The sequence below is a fragment of the Equus przewalskii genome, chromosome 5 (genome assembly GCF_037783145.1).
Source record: "Equus przewalskii isolate Varuska chromosome 5, EquPr2, whole genome shotgun sequence".
NCBI classification, from domain to species: Eukaryota; Metazoa; Chordata; class Mammalia; order Perissodactyla; family Equidae; genus Equus; species Equus przewalskii.
In genome coordinates, this window is record NC_091835.1 from 50,645,371 (window position 1) to 50,663,258 (window position 17,888).

A 17,888-nucleotide genomic window follows, 5' to 3' on the forward strand; every position below is an offset into this window, starting at 1 on the left:
CAACAATAACTTTCCAGTAAAAAAGATCATCATAATTTTTAAAATGTATACTAGACTACGCCGAACGTTCCTAAACTTTCTTGGATTCAGACACCATCAGTGGCTGACTAATTTTTTTTCAGGGCACCCTTAGGACAAAAGAAATATTCAACCACTCCATTTTATTAAGTAGTAAGGTCCAAACAACTAAGGTAGTTTATGTAGTCTGACAGATTCTCCGTATTTTCCTTGAAATTTTAAAACAACCTGTGTGCTCCTGTGACTTAGCTACAGCACCCTGGTCCATTAGCACATGGTTTGGGAACTGGAGCGCTAGGCGCATGCCCATCAACGGGGAAAGATCCTATTTCTGTAGCTATGTGGCACATTCAGTTTGACACTTGGCAAAACTATTAAGCCAACTCTTTTACACCTGTTTGTTTTATCCTGTACATACAAAATGAGTTATTTTATTGGATTTTGCCTTCCTGTAGATTTTGTTTATTTCCATATAAAATGTCTTCCTGCAAAAAATTTCCAAAGCATCTATTAGAAATATATGACTAGAAACTTTACACCCAAATAGAAAGGAGAGGGATGGAGGACTGTAGACATTAGTAGAAAGAGAAGCACCTATTCCTTCATTTCTGCCTGTAAAATATGTGCTCTGAAGGAATAGCACTTAACCTGAGGGTGGGTGCAAGGAAGCTGTGTGTTGCGGAACGAGAACCAGAAGCAGGAGTCAGAGGAATTGGTGTTGACCAAACTTAAGACCTTCAACCACCTTATCTCAAACGTCTCTCTGAAGTCTAAAACGTTGGATTAAAACCAACACACATATTCAAAATTATTTTCAATTTTGGTAGATTTTTTTTTCTATGATGAACAAACATGAAAGTGGTGTCTTTCTGACAACATAAAACTGTTCTGCAGGTCAAAGGTGTGTGTACATTTTATTCCAAAAATAGCTACGTGATACAAGCTGTGTGGTCCGCAGGTTGAGGTTTTTGCTTAAGAGGTTAGGATTCCACTCAGACTTTCCAGCAGAGGCAAATGGACGCTGTCCTTGGATGCTTCAACCATCCAAAGTGTACCTGAACCAATTAATTTCTGTGCCCATTTATTTTACAATTCAGAACTGGAAACTCAGTTGTTTAGTTTTACAAATTTATTTCAAGAACTGTAGTGGTTGTTTACTTAATAAAATGAGCTAATACCCACAAACATAATTTAAAATTGGGATTTTTTTATTACGCAATATAAAATCTGGTGTGTGTTTACATATAGCAACTTAGTTGACAGTTTTAACAAAACTGACAAGTTAAAAATACAGATTATTTGACTAATTTTTTTCCTTGAATGAAATAGTCTCTGAATTGATTGACTAAACCACTGTTTTTACATAATTGTTTTCAAGTTATTATATATATTAAAAGCACTCAATTTAATAATAGATGCCATTATTTTTACCTCCTCAAAAGTTTGGAATTATTTTTAGATTTTAAGAAATAAGTAGGAAAAGCAATAACTAGATATGGATCCATGAAGAAGTGTGGTTTCATGCTTGCTTTCATTAATAGCAAATGCCAAAACAGAATCTGAGATTCTGATAATAATATATCAATACTTGTAAGTTGATCTACATATTCACGGATAAGAGTGGACTACAACATTCTTTAAAACTTTTTTTCTATCTAACCAGTTTGCTCTGAAGTCTCTGGCTGTGCTGCTATTAATTTATTCTTACATTGTTTAATGATGTGCATTCTAGCAGTTAAGAGAGAGTCCAGCAACTACATTCCACAGGTCTCCATTCCACACCATATTTCTACCATTACATTTCTTAAAGGGAAAAATACCTTTATGTCCACTTAAAGCTTCCTTTTTGGAAAACAGGAGATGTTAACACAATCTATGATGGTTAGGTTCCCAACTTGTGTTTTTATTTTGTTTTTTCCCTGTTGAGAACATTTTAACTTTCTTGTGTAGTTTCAGAGATTTTTATTTTATTTATTTTATCAAGACACATTGTCTAAATAAGAAAATTTGTCATCAATAGTTTCTATGAATCAATTGATGAAAAGCATTTGAGTTTTTGATACTAACAAACAGTATATCTTTCATATTTACTTGAAACTCAAATCAAGGTAGGTTGCTCAGTCTCTTTCACTGAGAACTATGTAATATTACTCGAAACAACTGACAACCAGAGATGTCACCTATGGTTGACAATTATGGGGGGAATGACATAGGAAGGCCCATTGAGGAGAGGAGATGGCAAGATTTGTTTCTTTCTCTACCTCTGTTCCTTTCTTGCAACTTGGTTAGGGAGGAAATTGTCTGGACTATTTATCGCTTCCACCCAGTTCCTCATTTAAACTGACTCAAAGTGCCAGAGCGTCAACAAGGGTGGCACTTTCTTTTGCTACCGGCTTCTTCTTAGTTTTAGAGTTTGGCATGATGCTAGTTTCAAGCTTGCCAGCAGCTGTAGAGGCTTTATTCTATTTTATTTCCAAGGTTACAAAAGAAGTGGTATCATTTATAACTTTAAGCACGGAAGGTATAAATATCAAATGGTTAATATACTAACAATTTTAGAAAGGGGAAAATTTCTCCACGCCACATTACATTAACACTGAACAAATGTAGTATGCCAACTCTGTCAAATGGGAGTGAGGCAGAGGTGTTTGTGACCTTTTCCAGACCTACAGTTGTGCTATTGTTCATACTCAATGTGGTTTTCTCTTCAGCACAATATTTGCTAATGGGACTTATTTCTACAGTTGCTTAAAAAATTTCTTTTTGGAAAACAGAAGTAATCTATATGTATATATTGCAGGTGCAGTCTGAGGCAACTGATGATTTTTAAAAGTGATGGGTTTTTTTCATTTTAGTAACCAAGGTTACCAAAAACACACTGGCAAGACCTGTTTAACGTAAATAGTAATTCCTTGGGAAAATAGAAGTAAAACAAAAAAAGCTTTTATGATTAAAAACTCAAGAATTTAGTTTAGCAATAGAAGTTAAAATTCTATTCTCAGAATTTAAATACTTAGAATATATAGTTTATAAAGTTAATCATAAAAAAGTTGGTGTTTCTGGATGAATAGATCTACAAAGATAGAATGATATGGCAAAAAATATTAAATGAATCAATTAAGCATCCAGAGTGAGAACACCATCTTAGAACATAGGGAATAAAAGTCAAGAGAAAGATGTGCAAAAGCAGTGTAAAAATTACGAAGGGCAAAGTCCCATGCAAGTGTGAATTTTCAGTCCTGACTTCAGTTCACTTTTACCTAAACTCTATAGTTACAATCTATTCATCTCAAATGGCTTTATATATTTAAAGAATTACATCTCATTTTTTCAATATTAGAGAAAGGTTTAAAGAGTAGGAATAAATGTTACAACGTTAAAATCTAAAACATCACTTAGCAGAAAACTTAGATCAGATTTCTAGTAATGTTGGATAGAGTTTCTCAAATGAAATACCTACTGAAGCAAGGCAAGATGCTAATGGAACAATTTATTCACATTTAAATGAACCAAAATCTACTGGAATTTATGAAATAATGTTCTATATAAATATCAAAAATGATAATATTTCACTAGTTGTTTTCAACAGTGCTCTACTTTTATCAATGAAAATATTTCACTCAACTTGCTTTCTCTGTGTTCTTTCTGGCCATGGTAATGATGTTCTAGAAGATATATAGCTTAGCAGTGTAGCTCCTCTTTGGAATTTGTTACTATTTTTATCTAACAGATTATAGTTGGCATTTTGGCTATTTAAATTTTAGAAAACGAAATATTAGATTGTTTCTAAAACTAACAATGTAAAGTTTTGATTTTGGTAAGAAAGAAAAAAATCATAAAATCACAGGCATCTGAAGTTAATAAGCAATATAAAAAGTTATCTTGGTATAACATTATTCAGTGCAAAATGCCCTTGTACTGTTTGTCATGAGTGCTCATTCATACATTCAACAAAAAGCTGAATGTTCTACTACAAGTTTAGACATAACAATGAATAAGACAGAATCGGCACCTGCCCTCATAGAACTTACAATTAAAGTGAAAGAGAAAATATACAGCATCCAAAGGAACCAAGAGAAAGGTACTTAACCAGGTCAGGCAAGCTCTCCCTGATCTTAGGTGGAAAAGGTTCAGAATAGTAAGAAGAATGAACTGGCAATGCAAGTCCAGAGTCAAAAAAGAGTATGGTCTGGTGTAGAAAAGAAAACTAGTGAGGATTAGGCTGTAACCATAGGGAAGAGATGGATAACGGAAGGTCAACTAATTCACATTAGGAAACTTGGGTTTATTTTTAAAGGCAATGGAAAGGTATTGAAAAGCATATTCTTTTCTTATCTATGCAAAAATAAATTGAACCCGAAAATTATATTCATATTAAGAATACACTGGAAACAGATGTTAGGAAACTGAATTACAAATAGCAAATATTTGCTTCAGAAGCATAGAAATAATCTAAGTGCTTTTAATAACAACATAAATCCTTTCTACATCTTCTGTGTGTTTCCTTTTTAAAATAAAAATGCTATATGGGTGACCTCATTTCTTGGTGTGGCAAGAACATTAGATTGCCTAATTTAAAGCCATGCCCTCCACCCACTCCCAAGTGGAAAATCAATGGTACTTACTACATCCAGCCTTATAGCTGAAGCCTGGAGGAAGGAGGAATCCTTGCTGGGCAGCTGCAGCCAGTGTCCGTTGATCAGGAGGGAATACGGGAATCATTAATGGTGGCAGTTGACCTTGAACCTGCTGAACGTGATAGAGCGAATCAAAGAGAAGAAGTTTTGGTGTTCCATGCTTCCCACCCTCCTTACTTCATGATAAAAGAAAGTCATTTACTGAATTCAACATACTGGCATACAAGCTTGCTAGAACACTGGGCTTGAGGCCTTGCCTTGGGACTACCTTAGGCAAGAGAATCAGAATATATCATAGTTGGAAGGTTATTATTAAGTTCTCTCTCTCAGCTGATGAAGAATTTCCCTACATGATATCCTTGACAGTGATAAGTGTCACTACTTCACACAATAAGCCTTTTTCTTATTGCATTAAGGTAACGGTAAAAAACTATCCCTTAGGTTGAACTAAAATCTCCTGTAAATCTCACCTATTAGGACTAATTCTACCTTCTAAAGGAAAACTAACTAAACTGGTATCATTTTATACATAAATAGCTCTTCATTATTTGAAGATAATTCTCGTGATCACACACAATACCGAAATTTTTTAAATTCTTGAAGAAAAGAGCTAGTTGAAAGCTTAGAGAGTAACTAAGACTTTCCCCTCTCTTTAGAGAAGAGGTAACTGGGGCCAAAAGAGAACTGACTTGCTCATAGCCATGGGATGGCATAGTCAGAATGAAGTCTAGAATCCAGCCCCTTGAGTCCTACTCTGTACTATACAGTCATGCATCACTTAATGACAGGGATACCTTCTGAGAAATGCATCGTTAGGTGATTTCGTCGTTGTGGGAACATCATAGAGTATAATTATACAAACCTAGATAGTATAGCCAACTACATACCTAGGCTATATGGTACTAATCTTATGGCACCACCAACAGATATGCAGTCCGTTGCTGACCAAAATGTCATTATGCAGTGCATGACTGTACTTTTGTCTTCATCTATCCTTTTCCAAGCAATTGAACCATTCCTCAAAGCCATAGCATGGCCTCTGTTTTGGTTGCCATCTTTGGAATACACTTTAATTTGCTGGCATCATTTTCTGAATATGGAGTTCACAACAGTAAAGAAATAATCCAGCACAATGGAATCACTGTCTTCTTTGAACTGAGCAAGAATTTCTAGAAATATAACCTAATGCAGTCCTTTCTGCAGCTATTTCACACTACTGACTAATGCAGAGGTTATCATTAACAAAAATAACTAGGATTTTTTGCCCCAAAATATGTAAGTAAGATCTGCCTGGTGAACATGATTATTGGTTAGTGTTTATCAATGAATGTATGAATGAGAATTTAGGGTCATGCTAACAATCACATATCTGAGACTTTATTCTCTCTTACTACTCCTTCCACACATTAATTCAGCTATTTGGAAAATATTTAATAAACATCTGCTATGTATAAGAAAATGAGCTAGGCAGTAGGGATATAACAGTGAACAAGAAAACCAAGATCTCATGCCCACAGATCTTATATTACGGTGGGGATAATGGTAAAAAGTACAACAAACAAATATACAAAAAATTTTACAAATTCATTCAGTCGTTAATTCTAACGGCAACTCTGAAATATCTCTCAGACTTTCCCTTTCTCCCAGTGGCACTGCACATTCTTAGGGCACTTAGGATTATTACAGTTGTCATCATTTCTCACTTTAAAAGTCCACTTTCAGTTTCTCCTTCATTTCATCTTTCAAAGTAGCCCTCTGAACTATTTCTGAGATTTTGGTTGGTAAGTGTGCATGTTGGGGGAGTGGTTTGAGACAGAGAGAGGGAGAGAGGGAGAAAGGGTAGGAGGAGGGAAGGGAGGGGGAGACGGGGAGAGAGAGAGAGAGAGAGAGAGAGAGGGAGAAATGAGCATCATAAGAATGAGAGATCTCACTGCTGGGTATTTATCCAAAGAACATGAAAACACCAATGCGTAAAGATACATGCACCCCTATGTTCACTGCAGCATTATTCACAATAGCCAAGACTTGGAAGCAATCTAGGTGCCCATCAAGGGACAAATGGATAAAGATGTGGTATATATACACAATGGAATACTACTCAGCCATAAGAAACGATGAAATCCAGCCATTTGTGACAACATGGATGGATCTTGAGGGTATTATGCTAAGCGAAATAAGTCAGAGGGAGAAAGTCAAATACCATATGATCTTACTCATAAATAGAAGATAAAAACAACGACAAACAATTGCATGGAGACAGAGATTGGATTGGTGGTTACTGGGAGGAAAGGGGGTAGGGAGGAGGGCGGAAAGAGGATTGGGCTGTAATTAGTCTTTGGGTGGTGAACATGATGTAATCTACACAGAAATCGAAATATAATGATGTACACCCGAAATTTATATAATGTTATAAACCAAAGTTACCGCTAAAAAAAAGGAATGAGGGAATCTGTTTTCAGCAATGACTTCAAATTGGAAAGCACTTCTTTTAGCTAAAAAGATTTTAAATCTATCACTGCCACTAGGGTGAAACTAAAAGGGAATGACAACAACTAGGGAAACAAAAAGACATTGTTTTAAGGTTAGAGTTGAAGGTTTCACCAATACAGCCAGCGTTTTTTGAGCATACTAGAAAAAAGATAAACCTTATGGAGAAACCAATGGAAAACAATTAACTAAAGACTCAAAAAATAGAGACTGCACGTTGAGCAAGTATGTAGGAATAAGTGGCCTGAAACAAGAGGTAGACATCCAAAGGCAAAACAGCATGGGGGCTAGCTCAGCGTAAGCAGAGGATGCTGACCAGAATAACAAGCAAACAAAGAACCAGACAACAAACCAGTCACACTGGTTTATCACCAGCTACTGTATATCCTTTATACTTTATTGTTTGTAAGTTATATTTTATATAGTACATCTCCTCCTTTGTAAGACACCATTGATTATAAGATGGATCATAGATTTAATAAGGGCATTTTAGAGAGCAGAAGAAAGAAACTTCAAGTGAAACAGATACTAGTGTTAGAAGAGGCATACAAATTTCAGATACCTTAAAATCTGGGAAAAATAATTTCTAGAATTGCAGAAACAATAGGTTCTTGTTTTAGTACAGTAGTTCCCGAACTTGAATGTCTATTAGAATCACCTGGCAAGTTCTGAAAAACTCTCAATGTCCAGACTGCTTCCCAGACCCATTAAATCCAAATCAACAGGGGTGACATCCAGCCATCAGCATTTTTTATTTTCCCTGCTGACTCCAACGTGCATGCAGGTTTGAGAAGTACTGTCTTAAGGAACGCTTTCAGTCACTGTCAACAATCTTTTTGTCTTCTTCATGTTTTGCCTTGAGTTACAAAGCACCTTCAGATATATAAATAGTTGAAAGGCAGACTGCCTGACTTTTATAGGCTCTGGTGCCCACAGGATAAAATCAGCTATGAAGCTATAGTTCTCACAGAATTTCTTCTAAATGAGTCTTGTATCTGTATTTTACATGCCCCTCTTGTGAAAGACTCTTGATGGTTTGCTTTTACCCAGAGAATAACAAACAATTCCCTCAGCATGGTATTCAGGATTCCTCACAACTGTCCCCAGCCTATCTTTCCAGGCATTTCTGCTGTCCTTCTTCAGATATCCTGTACTCTTGCCTCAATGGATCATGAAGCCTTCCTTCTGGACTCGGTGTTTTTCCACGCTTGAATGCATTCAAAACTATTTTCTCCTCTGCTCTGAGTGATTTCTCTTTCCCTTTTCTTCTTGGCAAAATTCTGCTTATTTTTCAAAGGCTTTTGAGACCCACAAAGTGTTTTTGCTTGTGAAGCACTTCTTTCTTATGGTGCCAATTTTCAGGCAGAAAGAACTGTTGCTTCTTTTAACCTCATAAAGCTAATACAATACTTACTGTATTGAATAATAGTTGCTTGTATAACTTGAGTTTCCCTTATGACCTATGAGCTTATTTAGGAAAGAGGTTGTAACTTATTTATTATTGTAGCTTTAGAGCTTAGAACAGCAACTGAAACCTATGATAGGTATTGATAGTTCATAAGTAAGGAAGAAGAATGAATTACATAGTTTCATCTTGCTAATTACATCTTTGCGCACCAACTTCAAATGTCCACAAAAAGCCTTTGGACGACAAAGTTAATGACCAGAAAGAAATTCAATTTCCCCAGAGAAGAATGGCAGCATGAAGTACTAATTGCTTTATGTTCTTATTCTTCAGCTATAGCTAAATGATCTTATACGTTATGGTATATAACCATGACTCTTGGAATTACGCATGCATAAAGAGATAGAAAAGTAATCCAGAAAATTAGAAATTTATTACATACTTCTGCAATGGACAGATATACCTACTTACCATGTTCTAGTATCATGATGTTTTAATTATTATAGCTTTGCAATATGTTTCAATAATAGGTAAAGTTAGTACTCTATCATTTCTTTTTCAAATATTTCCTGGCTTATTTTTACATTTATTTTTCCACATTACTTTTAGGATATGGAATTTCTATTTGGATTCATTAACATGATGGCTTAATGGCTAATAGCAAGTTACATCTTTCAATTTATTCAAATATTCTTTTGTTTTATATAATTCTTGTAGTTTTCTTGGTAATTTTATTTTTAAGGTTTTTTAAAAAATATTTTTATTTTTATTGTAAAGGGTATGTTTTCTTGTTATATTGTTTAAGTGGTTGTGTGTACATAAGGCTATCTACTTGTGTGTGACAGTTTTTATTCAGGTAATTTATTTATATTCTAATAACACCATAATTTTTCAGGTAAAAATATTAGTATTTTAAAGAATAAACTACAATGAATTATACGGCTTTTTGAAATCTGTGTATTCTAAATTTTTGTCTTATGATTATGAAATGCATTTTTCTTTAGTATTATAAATTGTTTTAGTGTCTAAATTTTCCAAGATCTACATATATGGAATAACAGACTTTTAAGGCTGAGAAAGATCCTAGAAATTCTCTGTCACAACACAATCATTGTGCTGATAAAGAAATAAGACTTAGCTTGGCCACATAAATTGTTCAAGATCCCACAGTTAGGTAAGAAAAAAGTTAACAGGAGAACTACATCTCCTAACTCTTAATCTAGCACTCCTTCCCTACACAATGGGGAAAGTTGGAGACGGAGACTGCAGGGGAAAGGAAGGAACCATAACAGAAAATAAGGCTAATTTCATGGTCCCAAAGATGGGTTTTCCTTAGAATATCACAGAACAGATTATAGAACACTGTACTAATATTCAGACTGAAGTAAACAGTAAAATAAAATCCAAAATGCATGGCTAATCCATATATGCAACTAAAAACACATTTCAAAATACAGTTGATCCTCATTATTTGCAGACTGTGTATTTGCAAATTTGCCTACTCACTAAAATTTACTTGTACCCCTTCCAAACTTACTTATATTAGTGCTTTGCAGTCACTCACAGACCTGTGCAAAGTAGTGAGAAATTTTGTTGGTGATTTCACTAAGAGCATATAGAACAATAACACATATTAATAAGGTGTCTTTAAACAGAAACACACATAAAATAAGGCTTTGCATTGATCAGTTGATGAAAATGGATGACCAAAGGCTCTCAGGAGCCTAACTCCATACTTTGCCCAGAAGCAGCTGCTCAGTACTCGTTAATTCAGTGTTCACGACAACTTTATAGAATATAACTAGCACAAATAATGAGCATCAACTGTATTATTCTTATATACTAACCAATTTTCAGTTCACTGTGGCTGAAATTTAGACACCCTTTGGGAGAAAAGGACAGATCACATCAAAACAGTATTCTGTTTTCTGGCTAAATCCTAAAATTAATTTGTTATGGGGTTGGTAATTCATTCTTACCTATTTGCTTGTTTTGAATATTTCCAAACGCTATTCACTCTTAACTTCATTTATTTTCTTTCACTTAATGGATGAAATTCTCTTTAAGCTCCTAATTAAGGTTTAAAATGTGTGACATTTATAATTAAGTTTCAATAAAATACTTTTGTCACAAAACTTTATAGTCTTTTTTTAATGAGGAGCATGGTATTCACAAGTTAGAATAACTCATAATAAACTTAAGAGGCTACTTCCTATATTTTTTAAGTTGTAAGATGAAATATTACGTTTTAACACTTTTTATAAATATACCACATGGATACCGCATGTAGTGTTGCCCTCCAAAATCTTATGAATCCAATATAAACCAAACACATTATCACACTTGTAAAAGGACAAGTAAATGATTATCAATTACTCATAGTTAAATATTTTATGTAAATATTCTATTGCAAAACCCTTCAGTGGCTCCCTGAAACGAATATACCAAGTAGATATTTAAGATTGTTAATCTAGCTTCTAGTTGCATGAGCCTGTTTATTGGTTTATTCATTCAGTCAACATTTTTACTAAGCAGAATGTGCACTTTTTTGGTAAGTAGGGATACAAAGATGAATTCATATACAATATGCTTTCTAGGAGCTCTGAGTCCAGTGGGGCAAATGGATAGATAACAATAATACACTGCTATTAATTCAACAACAGAAACTTGTATAGGATACTATGGAAGCACAGATGAGAGACTCCTAAAATAGCCAGGAGAAGTCAAGGCAGGCCTCATGGAGACAAAGACAGCGGGTATAGGGTCTGAATGAATAAGTAGGAGTTAGCCAGGCAAAGGGATGCGAGTGTGAGAAGGAATTCGAAGCAGACGCGGGGACAGAGCAAAGGAATGGGGACAAGGGGAAACATCATGTGAGGGTGACACCACCAGCAGTCTAGAATAGCAAAAAATGTAAGAGGGAAACAGTGGTGAGAAGGTCTGCCTAAATCATCTGTGTATCAGGCTAAGAAACTTGAGATTCCTCCTTTGGCCTCTGGGGAACTACTGAGGGATTTTAAGTAGGTCAGTTGGAATGCTCTGATGAGTACGTGAAGAAGAGATCTGAGAGGCCAAGCACAGAGACCAGGTAGGAGGCTAATACAGTCAACTAGGCAGTAGATTATGAGAGCCTGATCAATTATAGGACAGTAATGAACGAGGAGAAAAAGCCAAGAAGTATTTAGGGAAAAAATGGGGGATGTTCTATGTGTGGATATATGAGCAATCTCGGTCTTTAAAAAAAAAATGTGTGTATATATATATATATATGCATTTTGGAGGTGAAGAAAAGGACAGAGTCAAAGATAACTATCAGGTGTCTAGTTTATGTAACTATTTATACTCGTAAAAAAACAAAAAAAGCATAGAAGGGTAGGGATAGTTTTCACAGAAAGATAATGAATATGGTTTTGGGTATGATATGTTTGAGGTGCCTAAATAATGTTCCATTGGAGATATCTCATTAGCGGACAGATACTCTAGTCTGAAGCTAGAGAAGAGATCTTTAGCGGCTATGGTTTGGGGAGTCATTCATTGATGAGAGTGAACTAGATAATGTAGAGATGGTCTGAAGGATTAAGAGAAGAGACAGCTCAAAATCCTCTCGGTTACAACAAGAGTTCAACGAAGAGCAGAGGAAGAGGAGTCTGAGTGGAGAAGTGAGACAAGAGGAAAGAAAATCATGAATATAGTATCACAAAAACCAATGGAATTTCAAGATTGAGATGGTAAACAGTAGTGGAAAATGTACCAGAAAGAGTATTTTAGAGACAAAAAATAATTTACTTTCTGGAGTTGTTAATTAGAAGATAGTGAGGAATCTAACAATCTCAAATTCATAGAATGGAGAGTAGAAACCATACTGAAAAAGGGTGAGGACTGAATGACAGGTAAGAAAAAGGAGACAGCATGTAGACTCCTTCAGAGAAGGCTGGGTGAGAAGTTAGGAGACACATTTGATAGCAGCTGCATAGGGACACATAGACTTTATTTAGGTAGCAGAGTTTTGAGCACATATATTGGCTGAAAGGAGCAAATAGAAATTGAGAATTTTAAATGTAGGAAAGAGAGAAACTAATTGGTGGATCATAATTCCAGAGGAGCCTGAAAGGCAAGGCAGAAATGTAGGGATGATTTTTGAATGGGAATGACATCTCGTCCTCTGGGCCCTATGGAACGGAGCTGTACAAGTGGATATAAGCAGGTATGTTTTATAGGTAGTGAAATGAGAAGGTAAGGAAAATAAGGCCTGACAGAAGAAATTCTCTCAAGGATGAAGGCAAGGTCACATCCTGAAAATGAGAAAGATTGGGACTGAGGAAGAGAGTTTAGCAAAGGTAAGGAAGTTTTGGATGGTCATCGTGAGAAATGAACATGTGAGTAAACCATGGATAATTAAAAAGAGTGAGAGAAAATGCTAAGACCTTCAGAGAGACCACACAAATTGTGATACTGTAAATCTTTCCTTTTCTGTGTTTCTTCTCAGAGTGCCTGGTCACTGTGGTTGAGGAACACAGAAGGTAAATTCAAGGTGGGGAAGAGAAAGGGACTGAGGGACTTCAGCAGGAACAGGTAACGAGAAAACCAAAGTTGCTTTTGAACGACAACAGTCTTTAGGCTTTACCCCAGGAAGAGAGGCCTGGAAGGCATTACTAGCCTGGGAAAAATATAGGAATCAAAGAACTGGAGGGACCTCATGATATCAAGGAGCAGTTTGTGTGAGAGCTCAAACAAGAGGAAATTATGGTAGGAGACTTGTGTAAACTAAATACACAAATGCTAAAATGAAAGGCAGCCATATGATTTAAGTCAGCACCATTAGGAATAAAATGTAAAATCTAAAACTTTTCAAACGCTTCTCAAGAGTTTATGTGATGAGTACCATCACGTTCAAGCACACGCTCTCTTTAGGGATCAGTTCACCTGCATCTGAAATTCATCCACCTTCAATGGGGAGCATAGCAGCTATTTAGAAGCACACAGCGATAGTACAGAGCAGTTTTTGAGAAAATGAAGAATATAATATCCAAATGAGATTGCAAGAGGGGTTTAGGTAGGCAGGATATAATTACCCAAACTGGAGTAACCAGAATAACAAAGCTGACTTTCCACCATTAGCAAGAAGAGGCATGGGATCTTCAATGACCACTAATAGTCCGTGATTTTTCATTTCATATAACAGAAAGTCAATTTGTCACTTTATCCTACCCAATGCAATGGTCTTTAGAAAACAAAAAGTGCAGTAAAATTAAGAATAAAGGAGTCAATTTATCTTGCAATTAATCTACTAGGAAGAATAGAGAAAATCTCATTGAGAGATACAGGAACAGAAAAACACTGCTAACATTGCAACCCCTGCCCCTCACTTCCCCACAGTCACACTGGAGTTGTATCACCTCTAATTTCATTTGATTCAAGACAAAGACAAAGTAGCCATATTCTTTTAGAACAAAAATGAACAGCCATGTGGATTTTTTACATAGTACTCTTCTTCGGCAAAAAGCCACAGAACTTTTTTTAAAAATCGTTTCCAAGGATGAAAGTGACTTTGCCAAGGAAAGTGGCTTCAAAACAGGCCTCAAAAATACTAATAGAAAGACAGATGGTTCTACTAAGAGCTTGGCTGCCAAAATAAAAAAAAAAAAAAGTAGGAAAAAAAAAAAGAGTGATGCTATTGAAGCTGACTGCAAAGTTATCTGATGACTACAAATACTTTTGTCCCGTTGTTGCAAGTGCTAACTCTGCCTGCAGGGCTGATATAGCCAAAATACTAACTTCCCCACATCCGATCCCCCTGTATTCCCTCCCCTCCTAAATAAAACCTGTCACTGCCAAGCCCCACGAAAACAGCACAAGCATGCACTCGATTCTGACTGACTGCTCTGCAGAAGCAAAATATTGCATTGAAGAACTCCTATTTAGGAACAGACCCACAAGGAAAATTGCTTTTCTTTTCAAAACTGCCTGTCACATTTCCTTTTTCTAATTCCCCTTTCCTCCTCCTCCCTGTCACCAAAGGGCCCCTGGGCCCTACGAGGTTAGATGATACAAACTCAATTTGTATAAAGAAGGCAAGAAGCAGCACCACAGAGAGGTGGAGATAGTTTGCAAGGATAGAGAAATAATCCAGTCAAGACACAGTGCAATTTTCTTTCCAAACTACTACTACAATAATACCTCCACTTTATTTCCTTCAGGGCAACTGTCATTTCTTTTTAACCAGATTGCTACTAGATAGAATAGAAACTGAAATATTATATGGTCACTGACTTTTCCTTTCAATGGCTCATTTCACTATTGCATTTTTACTCTTGCGTGATGTGTATATCGTTGGCATTGTTACTAGGATACAATCACTTTCAAATGATGGAGAATTAAGACCTCCGTCACTTGAAGGCAATGAAATTTCATTCTTAATAATATACAGGTGTGACAAATATTCTTCTTGTCTAATAGCACGCTTTCTTTACTTTCAAAACTTAAGCATTACATTCTTATAAAGCACCATTTTAATGTATGTTAAACTCATGTCAAGCAAAATGATGACATTTATTATAAATATAATACATACTTAAGAAAGCATATTTGCTGACTTCAGGAAAAATTTCTATTTTGAAAGTTGATCATCATAAAAACTTAAGGGTGGTAAAAATATGCTGTTAAACAGGAAAGTAATTATGAAAGTGTACAGGAAAAACACAGCTATTTTATTTGCCAAGGACAATTTTCAGCTGAATGAAAGAATTTAAAAAGGCAATGATTAAAATATCTCAAATGATGAATTATTTAGGATCAGGCTATCATCTATTTCTTAAAGGCAATATTTTTACATAGCTTGATAGCTGTAACATGATAAAATCAGTCTGTCTTTATAATGCAACTCTGTTTCCTCAAATGTGTGTGACTATTTGTACTACTTATCATGGTTCCTGACAACAAAACAGCCTGGTTCATATGAGTATGCATGGTTCTCTGTTCACATGAAAAAACAGGCTTTGCAAATATTAATACAATCTTATTTTATACTATGCATTATTATGTCAACGGTCATTTACACACAAATGAAAGACAAAATAAAACTCAATGGTCAAAGTGAAATATATTTTTCAATTATATTTCTCAGGAGCCCATGATTAGAAAATATAATAAAATTCGCTATTTATTGATTTCTGATTTCTGATGTTTTGCTCAATGGCTTGTAATTATTAGTGTGTTTTTCCCCTCAATATAATATAATCAATATAAATTTCAGTTCAACGTAAGTTCTTTAAAAGTTATAACTCAAAAAATTATCACTTTGTGAGGAGAGTTGAATTGGGAGTAACTGCTAACGCGTACAGGGTTTCTTTTTGGAGCGATGAAAATGTTCTGGAATTAGATAACGGTGATGGTTAAAAAACATTGCAAATATACTAAAAAACATTGAATCATACACTTTAAAAGGGTGAATTTTATGGTATGTGAACAATATCTCAATAAAAACATAACCAAAACTAACTAAATAAATAAATAAAAGACCACCTTAAAAAATATATAACTTCACCACTGCCTGAAGCAGGGAAATAGTCATGTCTTACATCAGAATAATGTTTGTCTTTTTGTGAAGCACTTGCACGTACATTATACTTTATCCAGCCTCTTTGAGATCAGCAGGCCAGGTGTACTCATTTCCAAGTTTATTAACGAGGAAAACTGATAGGAAAACAAGTAATTTGCGGACTTATACACGAGCCAAAACAATAAGTCTAAGGCTTAAATTCTTTGGTTCTTCTCAATAAATTAGAAAACGAAAATACAATAATTTTCTGAAATAAAAATACTGATTAAGGTAAAGAGTATAGAAACTTTGTGACAAAATTAATTCCCATATATTTTCTCAGTGTAAAAAGGATCCCATCTAAATTATATTTAAAAGATAAAATTCTATTATGTTTTAAGAGATTTTTGTAGCAAGGTTTTACAGCAGTGGCATTCTGCCTTCGATTTTTATCTTTCTAATACATTTTATTTTCCTTTATGTTTTCTGTATAAAACGCTTTTCAAATTTTCAATGCATGTACATATTGCTTTAATAATCTGAAAGTGGATCAGAAAAATAGAGATGCACTAGAACCTCACAATGCTTGGCACGTAACAGAAGGATATTTAGCATAGGAATTGCTATCCTGTGTTAACTGTTTGACAGATCCTATCCTAAAGATCTTAAATTGTAACTCTTTGTTGCCTATTTTGGTAGAAAATAGGAAAAAATTCTTTGATATTTGACTAAAGAAAGATTGAAAATTTTCACTCTGATTTTCATAAAAAGTACATAATACCAACATTTACTTCAGGGTTTCCTGAAATTATTACCAATTACTTTGACCTTTATTAGTTTATTTCTTGCTGAAATATCCTACACACTAGTATTTATTCTATGCAATGAGCCTTGGATTGTGAAATCTTCTAACGCTGTCTATTTCTCACCTGTGTTAGTTTACACTTCCTTACTAGATTTATGATTCTTTCTGGAAAACAGACTTTTTATTCTTGGACCTGTTTTCAGTCAGAGACTAGGAAGTGGAGCTGAAAACTTCACCTGATTTAGACTCAAAAACTACTTTTTCCTCAAAACCCAGCTTAAAGCATCACTGCCTTTATGAAGACTACCCAGACTCTCCAAGCAAAATATATTTATTCATTTACTGAGTGCCTACTATGTGCTAATCTACTATGTGCTAGGTACTGTTATAGTCTCTAGGAATATTGCAATGAATAAGACAGATACATATTATGGAAAAATGTGAGCCAGAGCAGAGGAAAAGGATGGGATGGAGGCTACAAGCTTAAAAGTGGAATCAGTGATAGGGTGACAAAAATAAAGACCTGGAAGATGTAAGACAATAAACTTCTCAGTTACCTCGGGAAAAGTGTTCCAGGCAAATGGAAGAGGAGATGCTAAAAACCTAAGGTAAGAGTATACATGCTGTGTTCAGCAAACAACGTTCCCTTCTCCTGTCTGTACTCCACATAACTCTCCCATTAGGTTGAAATTATTTGTGTCAGCCTCCACGGCTAGGGTGTCTCAAGGGCAGGGCATAGCTAACTCATACTGGTGTCCACAATATCCAGCTTGATCCCTAGCATGTAGTAGATACTCTGTGTCAATTTAACTGATTATTTAAAAAGCTATTCACTATTAGAAAAGTCTACTCATGCTTTAGCTTTAGTTTCTTCTTATAATAGTAACTGGTTTATTAAAACATTCCTTTCATACCATGGATCTTAGGCTTCATTTCACTTTCATTCAGAATTCAAGATTTCTCCTCAAAGTAATACCCTGAAACAGGCAAATAACTGAT

At 35.1% G+C, this 17,888-nt stretch overlaps 1 protein-coding gene across 48 annotated transcripts in view; it reads right to left on the bottom strand.

Moving 5' to 3' along the window:
- Positions 1–17,888, bottom strand: part of SOX5 (SRY-box transcription factor 5) — a 947,484-nt gene that overhangs the window by 117,309 nt on the left and 812,287 nt on the right. For 26 of the 48 annotated variants that reach the window (XM_070620831.1, XM_070620808.1, XM_070620816.1 and 23 more), the window contains one exon: positions 4,644–4,767. In XM_070620831.1, coding sequence (XP_070476932.1) covers positions 4,644–4,767 — 124 coding nt within the window. The remainder of the gene's footprint in view (positions 1–4,643; positions 4,768–17,888) is intronic. The other 22 variants (XM_070620840.1, XM_070620821.1, XM_070620842.1 and 19 more) reach the window with 1 other exon arrangement.